The following is a 13,696-nucleotide window of genomic DNA, read 5'->3' on the forward strand; positions in this document are numbered from 1 at the left end:
CCTTCCACATTCTTAACTCACTTACTTAGTCTTTAAACCACCTTTTAAGATAGGCAGGGAAGGTATGGTTATTATCACAACTTTGTAAGAAAATAGAGGCTCGGGCAGCCCTGGTGGCTCAGCGATTTAGCACTGCCTTCAGCCCAGGGCGTGATCCTTGGAGACCCAGGATCAAGTCCCATGTTGGGCTTCCTGCATGGAGCCTGCTCCTCCCTCTGCCTGTGTCTCTGACACACACACTCTCTCTCTCTCTCTCTCTCTCTCTCTGTGTGTGTGTGTGTGTGTGTCTGTGTGTGTGTGTGTGTGTCTGTCTGTCATGAATGAATAAAATCTTTTAAAAAGAAAACAGATGCTCAGAGGGGGGTAGAGGGTTGACTTAAAGTCACACAATTGATTCACTTCAATATTGGGGCACAAGCCCCAAGTTATCCCATCATCAACAGGCAAGGAAACAGGATAGTCTGATAAGTCACCTGAGAATTAATGTTGATACAAAGGGCAGTTTCTTCCAGGGCATTCCAGAAGGAAAAGGAATGGGGCACAGGGGCAGGAACCCAGAGGCTTCTTCTCTGCAGATTCTGATGCAGTGAATCCGAGATCAGGCCAGAGATGCTGCATCTCTGACAAGTTCCTAGGATATATCCATGATACCATCCTGAACATCACACTCATCAGCAAAGCACTGACTTAATAGAGACAGAGTCTGGAATGACTAAAAATAACTACAGGTCAGAAGTGGGCCAGATGAAAGACCAAAAGTTCTAGACTGCTTATATCTGAAGAATAATGTTACCTGAATACCTCACCTTACTAAACACTTAGTGGAGGACAAAAAAATGAATGGCAGAAAAACATACTTTGATAGCCATTCACTTGCTGTAGTTCGCGGTCTCATTTCAAGCCTTTTACGTCTGTTTCTAGAAATAGACTGCCAAAACTCAGTTTATGCCTTGGCTTGAGTTGTAGCTATAGATATATGTTTTCTACTATAAACAAAGGTGGTGGTATTGTAAGATGAAAGGAAAATCATATTTCCAATTCTTCTATTTATCCATAGTTCTAAACAGTTGGGTCAGGTGGTATCTTGACTCAAGTCCACTTGTCTTATATCAAGTGTCTTGACTTGACTTTTTAAAAAATATTTATTTATCTATTTAAGAGAGAGAGAAAGAGAGTACAAGCAGGGGGAAGGGGCAGAGGGAGAGGGAGACAAGCAGACTCCCCACTGAGCCAGTAGCCCAACTCAGGGCTCAACCCCAGGACCCTGAGATCATGACTTGAGCCAAAATCAAGAGCCAAACACTCAACAAACTGAGCCACCCAGGTGGACCTTGATTTGACTATCGTATGTTTTATGTCTTCATTGTCAAGTGACTCTGTTTATTTCCCCTTTTGCTACACTCAGCACAATTGCAGTTACTCATTTAAATTCAGATAATAAGCTTCGTGAGGGCAGGGAGGATATATATAATATGCAATAAGAGTAGGTATGCAGTAAATATTTGTCGAATGAATGGATGATCATCTCAAGGACTGTTAACAAGAGGGATCCTGGTAAACCTCCTCAGAAGCTGTGGCTGCCATCTCTTAGCAGCCAGTTCTGTCCTCACGTCCTAGGCCTATTGGCCTAAAATTTTGTATAGGAAGGTGGAGAAAGCGGATCAGCTTTCTCCAATCAGCTAGCCAGTGGCCCCGCTGTTGATATGACAAGGCTACATCTCACTGACATGCTCAGGCCACTAGCAAACTCTACTATAGACTGGAGGTTTCCTAAGAACAGCTGAGAACTGGGCCATTTCAACTACGGCCAGTTAGCTGCAAAAATGTGTGGATTGTCTTCCTTCCCTGGAACCCGACCCCTAGAATGCAGGAAAGTGCTAAGGAGCTTCACAGATGAAAAGTTGGTTTCTGTCCCTGAGAGAGGACCTAGTAAAGACAGGAAGCTCTTCCTGGAAATGTACACATCTTTATATATTCTGACACTAATCACCTTCAATCATGTGTGGTCACTTGACAACGACTGTGAATACAAAATAAGATAGTCCTGGCCTTGAAGGAATTTGTGGTCTAAGAAAGATGGAGGAAAGACAAGACAGCAGAGCTATGTCCTGTGATGATCCCAATAGCCTCAATTGTAAGATTTCAGAAGAGGAGAAAGTCATTTCTGACATAGATGATAAGAAAAGTCTCCCTAAAAATAGATAGATTGAATTTTTTTTAAGTGGTGAGAAGGAAGGAATGGATAGAGGAAATGGAAGGATCAAAAGCACAGAAGTAAAAACGTTGTCAGGTGCAAAGCTGGCATGTAGACTGAGGTGAAAGAGTCTAGGAACTAACATCTGTTGGGCTCTCACGTGTGGACTACTGGGTGAAAACTACTTATCTGGTTGCTCTAAAGTAATACAAGTTTTTAGTCACTTCAAAACACAAAACACAGGCTTATTTAGAAATCAAAATGCCTATCTGGTCAGAACTTCAACCTTGCTTTAAAGGTAGGATTTCATTCCTCCCCTGCCCCTACTACATTTGGCACTATTGCAGATGAGAAGCCTGAAATCAGGGGAAGAGTGGTCATTGATCTCTATCCTTCTTCACTCAGCTCTCCTCTTCAGTCCTCTGGCTAACTTGTGACCCTTCAAGGTCTCAAGTGCAGGGAAAGGAAAATAAGTTCAGGGAAGCAAGAAAACTCTTACCTGATCAGAACTGTTGTGGTGATCTGGCAATGCTATTCTCTGAATGTGACAAATGTTTAAGTCTGACTGTTTTTCATAGGGGGCACTTAGGTAGTTTCTTTGGAGATTTACCTTTCTCCTCACCCCCTCCACTATGTCTAGGAGTCTTTCACCTTGACTAGGGCATATGTATCTCCATTCCAGGTGGTCATTTACTCTTTCTTCTGTCCTTGGGCATCTCAAGATGACTACAGCTTCTTTCTTCTGAGTTCTATTTACCCCTTCAAGCAGTCCTCTTGGACAAGATCTAAAATGACCCACATGGGCTCCCTTATACATGGCTCACTCTAGTTTATGTGTAATGTTCACACAAGTTGTGTACCACCAAACTCTGGGAGTGCAGGCCATTCAATGCTTCCACCTTGCTTTGTTCTACCACCAGAACAGCTAACCAGCCCCTTGTTCATACTTTGGATCTTCCAGGTAAGAGCTAGACAGTATTCTATTGAGCTCCCCAAAATGCAGGGGATTAATATCAAGTGCCCAAGGTGGTATCATTAAAACTGCTCTTTCTCTTGACTTGGCATGAAGGGGGAACCTTCCTTGCAAGTAAAAACACATTCCAATAACTCTTCTAGTAGTCAACCACCAACTTTTTTTAAAATCCAAAGTACAGATGAGAGATTAAGAATTGTGTAACCTGTTTTTATCCAACCCCCCCCCCATGAAAGTCCTGAATCATTGTGCTCTCAGACTTCCCTTTGAAGTGTAGTGTCTATTGCCTCAGTGCTTCAGCCAGAATTTCTTTTTAACATTTTGTTACACTATTTTTGTTATCTATCTTTAAATTATCACTATAATTCTATAAGGTAGAAACCTATTCTCATTTCAGAGGATACAGAACTGAGTTTCAAAAGGACCAAAGTAACAAGAATGGTTTTTGAATCCAGATCTCTCTAACTCAAACTCTTAGACCATTCTAGCGTAGAGGATACATGTGGTTCAACCTAGGTACTCAATAAATTTTCATTGAATACCTAAAAAGGTCTATTTTCCTAGGTTATAGAGGAACACAAATGCCTTGATATTAATTGATAAGGAGTGAGAAACCACTGAAGAGCCACAGATGGCAGTGGTAAACAGAAAGATGTGATCAAGATTTACAAAAGAATTTAGAAGGGAGAAAGTAGAGAGAGGCACTTTAGGAGGCCATGGAGACAGTTGAAAGAGTAAGTTATAAAGGACATTGTGAGTACTACTTTATTATAGTAATGAGGATAGAAGCCAGGTTGAAAGAATTCAAAGAAAGAATGGGCAACAAGGAAATAAAAGCAGCTACATGCCAGTTTTCCAAGATGTTAACATCTGAATGGAGGTACAGAAATAGGTTGCAAATCAGAGAAGCTAGCAGAATCAAATAAAGAATATTTTTCTGAGACGGTGAAAGCAGATCTTATTTGTAGCCAGAAAAGCCAGAGGCAGAAAGAATCTGAAGGTGCTGGAAGCAGTTTTTGAGAGATCAAGACTAGGTGGAGGTAAAACATGAGGGATTAACATAGAAGAAAATGAAGGCTACATCTTCCTCTAAGACAGAAAAAGAAGAAAGAAAGTGGATAAAAAAAAAGAAAATGGATAAATAAACACCTATGTGAAGAAGGAGGAGGAGAGCTGGAAGAGGAGGGGAAAAAAGGAGGGAGGGAGGGAGGGAGGAAAAGAAAGAAAGGGAGGGACGGAGGCAGAGAGGCTGAAGGAGATTGCACCTAATATAGTAAATTTTTATCAGTAAAGTAAGAATCAAAATAATGGTCAGGAGAGTTGGGGACCAAGAGGTAACAGCATTAATGTTTGAGGAAGAGTTTGAAACATCCATTGTGCTATGTGTGTTCAGAAATCAACTATGGAAATCAGCAGTGGATGAATAAGTACCACCAACCACCCAGGGCATTGAGGTTCAACAGTATGATTTCACAGAAGTCCAAATCAGCAATATTCCGTGGTCAAGGAGAAAAAGGAGAGAAAAGATGTGGCAAGCAATTTCCCAAGCTGGGCACTGCAGCATGGGCTAAGGGCTGAGAAAGGTTAGTTAGCAATGGTAGAATTAAAATTTCTAGTCATGGCATCCAGACTGAACAAGAAAGGCAAGTGAGGTCAGAAAAAACAATTAACAGATTTGTTAAATTATCCTGGGCGTTATCATTGGAGACAAGTACTTGCTACACTGGGTCTGGGAAATGGGAAAGGTATAAGGAAATAGGTTATGGTTATAGACCAGGCTTACCTGACTTGGGCTCTCAGAAGTAGAAAAGCACCTGGGCACGCCAGTGCCAGGTACGACCCTGTTAGTGAAGAGGTCATGTGCAACAAAGTGGGAAGTTCATGGTATGTGACCTTTTTGATCAAACTGTGAGGAAATCTTGAGCTCAGGGACTGGGAGACAAAGGAATGGTGATTTATAGAAAAGCATGTCTTCAAACAATAAGAATCAAAGAAAAGAGGGGGCACCATTGTGGAAGAAAACTTTTGCTTTCCAGAGAACATATTTTACCTTCTAGTCTGCAATAGCCATTTTTTTATTACAAGATCTAAATAGGTATATTTGATGCAATTTTACGCTATAGTTGTCCTAAGTTTTAAATGTTGTTTACAGACTATTCCTATCAAACACAAACACCAGAGACCTTGTTTATAGTATATACTGACTTGGCATGACTGCACTTAAACTCTTTTAGAAATATTAGCTACAGTCCCTTTTATATGTCTATGAAACCTTTAATAAAGACACAATGAAGACATATGACAAGCTTCCTTTTGTCAAAATGGACACCCTCATTCTGAAAGACAACTCTGTGGAAGTATCTCAATATGTAGATTTTTGTCTAGCCTTTGCCTACCAGTGGCCATAAGTATCAAGTCATAGAGTCTCAAGGTAGCTGATACATGGTATGGTATCATTCAATTAAGATTATTAGAGTCTGGGGGAGGAATAAAAATCTATGATACCTAAGACATTAAAGAAACTGAGTCACAAAGTCACTGGTGCCAAGTCACAAAGTGAATCGGGGCCACAAACAAGAATCTTTGGATCCCCTTTAAGAAGTTCATTTAATATCCCATTGATTTTAAGATCACCTCTGACACAGAATCTTATGAAACTTAGGAATAACCTGAACAAAACTCCAAAGATGTCCATCATTGCCTCTGCCCAGCTCCTTGAACCTTCATAAAAGCTGTTTGGAGAGACTGAGCAACATCAGGCATCCACCAGCTTTCCTTACCGAGCACACCTTGGCTGAGTCTCCAACATCCTTAAGAATTCCAGGAAGGAGACCTATGGCTTCCTTTTAACATTAACACCTGTCCTCTGGCTCTTCTCCCCCTTGCAGCTCCGAATGTCCTGGCTCATCCATGGAGTCTTGAGGGGAAATGTCTCCTTGGTGCTGGTGGAGAACAAAACTGGGAAGGAACAAAGCAGAATGGTCTGGCATGTTGCCACCAATGAAGGCTTGAGCCTGTGGCAGTGGACAGTGTTGCCTCTTCTCGATGTGGCTGACAGGTGAGCCTCAACCCATTCCTATCACTCTCTTTTCCTCTGTCAGCCAGGATGCCAAAAGGGATCATATCTTCCCTCTCCGCATCACTTCTACCCAAGATGCACATCCAGATAAGCACATACATGTGCATATACACAAATATGTATATACACATACATAATTACACATGCACACACTGCAGACTTAGAGGGAGCACTGAGTTTCTCTGTGAGATTTCTATGCTAATGAGCACTCATCTCTTGCATCTGGTCTGGCCTTATTGGCTGCCTCCAGTTTCTGTAGCAGGAAGAAATAAAACTGAACAACTCATATTACTACCAAATAATAATCAGGTTTTCTATGTATATTTCATTTTCTCTTAATCAATGTATTTTGCCTTATTTTCCATTTGACATTTTATTTATTCCTTATTAACAACAAAATCTGTGATGTGGGTAATAAAGACCTTATCATGTTCCCCATTCCTGCCCTTTTGCAAGATTCTCATCAAGAGCCAAAGAGTTTCAACATCAACAAGTTGGCCTCAGAGTGAGGACTGGTGCTCAGGTTAGTGTAAGTCCAGGATTTTGTGGAGTCAAGTCTCTAAAGCAGGTAGATAAAGGAAATGACAAATTCTTCAGTAAACAGAGGAGTGCTTCTACCAGAAGCCCTAGTTCCTATTTGAAATCTATCAGTGGTAACTTTGTGACCTTGAACCTCTCTCGGTCTCAGTTTCCTCATCTTTATACTGAGGGTTGGACTAGAAGATCATTGACCCCGTGTGACTCTAAAATGAAGCAGTAACCACTGAGATCAGCTGCCACTTGTCTCTCCAGGATGGCACCAGTCTGCCACCTGCAGTCGGCCTGGATCAAGCAGTGCCCAGCACAGCAACTCCTGTGACTCCCTGATGCATTACACAGAATCCCGGATGGTTGGCGCACTGATCTGTTCCAGACCAATAAAGGCAGGGGGCAGAGGGCTGGGAGTTATTTCTATAAAGGGGGCACATAAATAGATCTGGAGGAGAAAGCCACCTTTAATAGGCTAAATGTCAAGCCCAGCAATCCAGAGCAGCCTCTACATTAAACTCTTAAAACCCATTCAAATTACCATCCCAGTGGATCCACCTTTGAAAAATGAGGACAAAGGCCTTAAAGCAAGGCAAGGGTGATGCCAGTTGGCATGTAGCTTTGTAAATATAAAGCTAGGTCTCAAATTCTTCACCCAAACTTCAGTCTGCTATTTCCAAAAGCTCAAAACTTGAGCTATGCTGCCATAGGAAGAAATGATTGTCCTCACAGTGAGCACCAGCTTCCCACTCCTTCAGATGCGTGTGGGTTAAAGATCAAAGCCTTTGGACATCCTGAGGCTCAGTGCTGCCCCCAGGACAAATGGATTTAATTAAAGTGGAGGAAGGGGCAGTGTGGGCACTCCCTACCATAGACCGGTCTTTTGTCCTTCGGGATTGTGGGGGTTGTATGCAGGGGATGGAGAACAGGAGGATGAGGCCAGAGCCGTCCCTCCTGGGAGACACTAAATTAATTCAGATGAATCAAAGGGTTTTTTTTTCCTCCTCAATCCAGCAAGTCCTCTCTCTTTCATAACCACTCCAGGGGATTTAGAGCAAGTAAGATGTTGATGATTCTGTTCACTCCCATCCACTAGAGTTTCATTTGAAAGAGACTTTGTTCTCAGCCTCCATCCTCCCTGTTAAAGGCTGTTTACCAGACTGACATTTCCAATATTGATACTGAGACCAAACTGTCTAGTGGGAATTCAGACAAAGGCCAGCATGGTTTGATGATGCTTTGTGACCTAGTAAGCGTGCAATTACAGAGCACACGAGTACCCCCATTCACCGAGAGCCTGCACACCACTGACATGCTCTGATATAGGAAGCTACTCCCCCTACCCAAAGCTAGAGATGATATAGAAGGCTTCAAGACCCAGAGGAAAATAGAACTGCAGGAGAATGAGGCATGGCCGCTTTCAGTTACTAAAAACACTTGCCACTTGCCAATAGATATGACTGGCCCATAAAACTAAAAAAGCACTGTGGGTGAAAGAATATAGGCTTTAGTACCAGAAAGTCCCAAGTTTAAAACTGTCTCGGCCACTCAGTAGTGGTGTGACCCTAACCAATCACTGAACCTCCCTGGGCGTTGGTGCCCACATCTGTAAAGTAAATATAATAACAATACAACTTCACACATTGTTTTTTTTTTTTTATCTATGATAGAGAGAGAGAGAGAGAGAGAGAGAGAGAGAGAGAGGCAGAGACACAGGCAGAGGGAGAAGCAGGCTCCATGCACCGGGAGCCTGATGTGGGATTCGATCCTGGGTCTCCAGGATCGCGCCCTGGGCCAAAGGCAGGCGCCAAACCGCTGCGCCACCCAGGGATCCCACCTTCACACATTGTTATGAGACTAAACAACTGTCAAAAGCATCTATCTATAGAAGTGTCAATGAATTTTATTTCCCACATCCTCCATCCTCATCCCTCAATTATATAGTCTCAGATAACTTATTGAAAAAATAGCACAATCACAACCACTGATCTTCCAAGTTAAGCCATGTTCTATAAAACAGACATAATAATATTTACCTCTGAGGCTTAGGGAAGTAGAGTGCTTGGTCAACTGCCTGGCCCACAATAGGTAGGTGCTCAGTGAGTGATAACTACTACTACTACTACTACTACTACTACTACTATTAATAATAATAATAATAATAATAATAATGTCTCCCCACCTAAAACCTCAGAAGAGGATGGGATGGCCAATTTAGCAATAGTAACCAGTCATGAAACCATAAGATAGGGGTGAGTGTTCTGAATTTGCTGTCATCAATGTTGTGTAGACTCCTTATAAGGGGAAGTCACTGATGGAGGAAGAGCAATAAACACATTCTTCCTTTTCCTCCCAGGGAGAGTGAGCTATAGCTGCAAGATTGCTAGAAAATGAAAATGGGAGGAGGGAGAGATAGAGGAAGGAAATATATAAGGGAAGAGAAGGAAAATGGATAAATGACAATGACCAACTCTCTTTCTCCCCACTCAGAGGTAGGCATTAGCACCTTGTACCTTATTCCTTAGGCAGGTCCTGGCTTCAGCTATTCAGCACCCTATTCAGCACCTGGACAGTTCCTCAACCAGGGACCTTGAAGGATCAGGAACTTTATTCCCAATGCCGTCCCAAAACTCCTCCGCTGCTAGGTTCTGCAATATTACGTTACGTTACATATATTGCAAAGTTTTTGGAAGAAACTTTATTATGGTTTACAGGTTAGCTCTAAACTGCTCCTGGGTTCTAGAAACCTTTTAATTCAGTTGTACCTTGCTAGATTCTTAGAGACTTTTGCACCTTCCATTTTCTCCACCTAACATGTTCTTCCTCTACCTTCCTTCTCCCTAACTACCACTCTTCCTTCGCTTTTTAAAGATTTCTAGACTAAACAGTTTACCTACAATATTTTTTCATGGCTCCTGAAAAATCCCTATAATAACTTGTCACTGTTTACTATCTGGGTTTTTTAAATATTTTATTTATTTATTCATGAGAGACAGACACAGAGAACAGCAGAGACATAGACAGAAGGAGAAGCAGGTTCCTCAAAGGGAGCCTGATGCAGGACCTGATCCCTGGACCCGGGATCACACCCTGAACCAAAGGCAGATGCTCAACCACTGAGCCACCTAGATATCCTTTTTCTTTTTCAATACATGAATATACATACTAACAAGGCAGGGATCAAATCTGCCTCCTTGAGCATCTAGAACTATGCCTAACACATCATATGCCAATAAATGTGTGTTTACAGAATGATGTGTTGAGAGAAATTGCATACATTTCCAAACTCCAGCTGAATTAACTGAGAATTTCACTGCTGGAATACTGCGTTCAGTCTAACAAAACAGATAAAATCACGTTACAATAAATACTGCTACAAAGTGTTCTGTATATCAAAGCAGCACCTATGTCCCATCAGATGAACCCAAGCAGCATTTGTTACTCTTATGACAAGGAATTTTCTTTAGAGACTTGCCTGGTACCTGTGCTTCCTTTATCTCTGGTCACTGTTCTGTCAGAATCACTTTATAAGAAAGACTTTGATCCTAATTGTGTGCCCTAATCCTTGTGAGCAGAGATCTAGAGCTGAGCACTTGAGAGCAAAGAGCTATATTCACATTGTTTCCACCACATAGTAGTCCTTCTGTGAAGGCTCAGAGAATATGCCATCAGTATATAAAGGTTGATTATGAGGAGACACTGATCCATGGAATGGTATTTCTTTCTGTCCATTTACATACAGGTGAAGGGATAGAAATAATGCCACAGTCTGTCATCATTATGAAGTGATATTAACCAACTATAATATCACCATACTATAGAGACTAACAAGAAAAATCTCTACAAGTAATACCCATGATGTTTTGAGCAGTGCCAACATCCCTGGAATACAGATATATGCTTTCAAGTTAATTTTGAAGGACATCACCAATTCAAATATTGGCTTGATATGTGCTTAAAGTTATCTCATTACTTTACATCCGCCTCATATAACTAGTTTTCTTTATTTCCTCCCCACTCAGTTGCCATTCTTTCTGTTGGAATTAATCCTACCTTTTCTCAAAATGGAAGAAAGGCACAGCCTCTCCTCTTAATCTGTCAGTCTCTTATAGGAACATACCCCTAGTTTTCCTCTTTATAATCATATATCCTAGTAAATTAAACACATATATCCCACACCATCTTAAGCTTTGACGTGCTTACAGAGCAAAAGCAGGTGCTAAGTTCAATTCATTACCAGATGGATTTGGAAATACCATGGATCAAACCTTGTCCCACAAATCACTGCAATCATACAGCCAGATAAAAAGTACATAACTTAATGTGCATGTGGAGGCTCTCTTCTCTAGCATTATCATTATAAAGGCTTTTAGCTGTACCCTATATACATAGTCTAACAAGAAAAAATGTTCCATCTGAAGATATTTAGATTTCTGTTCCTTTTGTATCCTTTGTCCTAAATGACAAGTAGTGTGTTTGACAAATGCATCTTTCGAATGGGATCTGTTAAACTGAGAGTTATGTCTTTATGTACTTGGGCCAAGCTCCACAGAGCCAAAATTTCTCTCATATCCCATTCTTGTTTCTCATCCACAGAACTTCTGCTTGAGATGGGGTATTATAAGTAACAATACTTTTCCTTTGTGTAGCATCTTTCTGTGATGAGAATGACATTTTCATTACTTATTCTTGCCTGAGTAGAGAAGTAGTAACTTCCAGGGAGAATAAATCCAGAAATTTCCAATGAGCCTCAGTTTTCACGTCTGGACAAATTCCTAAAAAATTATGTTTAATTCAGATTTTTGTAAATTGAATCACAGCTTCCTCATAGAGCCATGAGCAAAGTTATAAATGATAGTGATTGGAGCTAGCATTCATTGAGTACTTACTGCATGCCCATCACTGTCACAAGTACTTAACATGCATTATCTCATTTCATCCTTAAAACATCCCTTGGAATAGATACTATAATTAATCCCCCTTTTTAAAAGAGAAACATGAGTTCTAAAGAGGTTAAATAATCTTCCCTTAGCCTTTAGGCTAGTCTACTTCATGCGTACATGACTGAGGAAATGAAGGCAAAGTGCTTGGCATGTAGTAGAAAACGTAATGTGATAGCCGTTGTTATGAACAAAATATTTGGGTTTTAGATTTTTTTTAGGCCACACTTCTTATTCATTTTGAGTTAGTTTATTGTCTTTCCTTTGCATCTTCCACCACTGAAATCCATTGTCTACTTCCCCAGCCCGGGTCCTGCTGAAGACCACTCCTCATCCAGCCCTTGCCTGTTCTCCTTCTTTCACTCCTCCAGCCTGCACAGCACCACCAGCATAGGGAGAGTCTCTCTTTTTTTCTCCTGGGACACAATGGCCCTTCCTCCATGTGGCTTTTCAAGTTACCACTCCTGCATGTCTCTGACTATCTCCACTTCAGAACTAGAGCATACATCATAATAGCCATTTTTTTTTCATTTGCAAATGTGTTAATGTACCATGTCTAACAAAAGCATAAAAATAAAATATATTTAGTTATACATTTAACAAATCACCCTCGATTAGAGAGTAAAGTTCATTTCCATAAGGACTGACATAGAAAATCTAGGTCATACAACGGCTACACAGTCCCCAGGAGAAGTCAGTAGAGGGTCAGGCCCTTCCTGGTTCTTCACTTTCTGCCTGCCTTCCCTTCTCCAAAAGTTTCCATTTGTAGCTGCTTTCCTCTGCCACTCCAGGAAGGAGAGATGCCTATGAAAGGAGCAGACATCACCCCAGCAAATCCCACAAACTAGTGTCTGCTGCCCTCTACTAGTCAGGCTACATGAACCATCACAGCAGCTCCTAGAACTCCTTATACTCTGCCCACTGTTCCTTGCTCCCACAGCAGCCATGCACCTGCCTCCCTGAGTACTTTGCCTCATCACTACCCTAGGTGACCACTCTGTCCCATAATTCTGGATAGCTGGAGCAGATGTCATCCCTCATTCTCAGGTTAGAAGATGGATGCACAAAAGGGTTAAATCAAGGTACAGGTAGTTAAACATAAAGGCTCTTCCTCAGAGCTCCTTCCATCTCCTTTCAGTCCACCAGAGAACACCTACAAAAGCTCTAATGTAAAATGGTACTAACCTCCAAAGTCATTCAGATACTATGTATTTATCCAGCCAACACTTACTGCCCTAACCAGTGCCAGGTGACAGGTTTACCTGGACAAGCAATGTATTTCAGCCCTCTAGGAATGTCATCTACAGGGGGAGCCTGGTAGAAAACCAAGACCTCTGCATCACAGGGCAGTGAAGGCCAGGAAAGAGGGAAGCACAGACAGAGAGAACAGCATGAGGCTCAATAAAGCCACAGCTGTTGAGACTCTTTGCTTGCCAAACAGGCTTCTCTCTGGTAGCCAGTTTGGGGTTCTCCTTCTGCCAGATATGCCCACACTAACAGAAGCAGAGAGCAATGAGTGTCACCCTGGGTAGCCTGCATTTGTTTATTCATTTACTATCAAGATATGCACATCAGGGACTCTCTTGGGAGTGGCCCCACAGGCTTTCCAGTCAGAGATGGGGGCAGTAGGAAGGGGAAGATCTCAAGGCTCTCTTTCTCAGGTGGCAACTTTCCCTCCTGAGTGAGTCTGACTGCCTTGAGTCCATGTACACAGGCAAAACTCAGCACTTCCAGGACCCTCTTCACAGTGGGTAAGGGAAAAAAAGTGTTCTCTGCCCCTAACCAACTGTGGCCCTTCCTGAAGCTACAGGGGTGGGGATCTCAGTGTGCTTATTAACATCAGCCTGAGTCAGTTCTCTGAACTGGGAGAAAATGGTAGGCTCCCGGGCAATATTAGGCCAAACGGGGTGAATAGCATTGACTATAGCTGGCAAGTTCAAAGCCCTTCATGGACAGCTTGACCTTGCTCCCCTTACCTTTCT

General features: G+C 41.9%; 1 protein-coding gene across 1 annotated transcript in view; it reads left to right on the forward strand.

Moving 5' to 3' along the window:
• Positions 1-13,696, forward strand: part of ALK (ALK receptor tyrosine kinase) — a 677,634-nt gene that overhangs the window by 580,192 nt on the left and 83,746 nt on the right. The window contains exon 9 of the mRNA XM_041756066.1: positions 6,056-6,225. Coding sequence (XP_041612000.1) covers positions 6,056-6,225 — 170 coding nt within the window. The remainder of the gene's footprint in view (positions 1-6,055; positions 6,226-13,696) is intronic.

The sequence above is a fragment of the Vulpes lagopus genome, chromosome 5 (assembly GCF_018345385.1).
Source record: "Vulpes lagopus strain Blue_001 chromosome 5, ASM1834538v1, whole genome shotgun sequence".
Taxonomy (NCBI): domain Eukaryota; kingdom Metazoa; phylum Chordata; class Mammalia; order Carnivora; family Canidae; genus Vulpes; species Vulpes lagopus.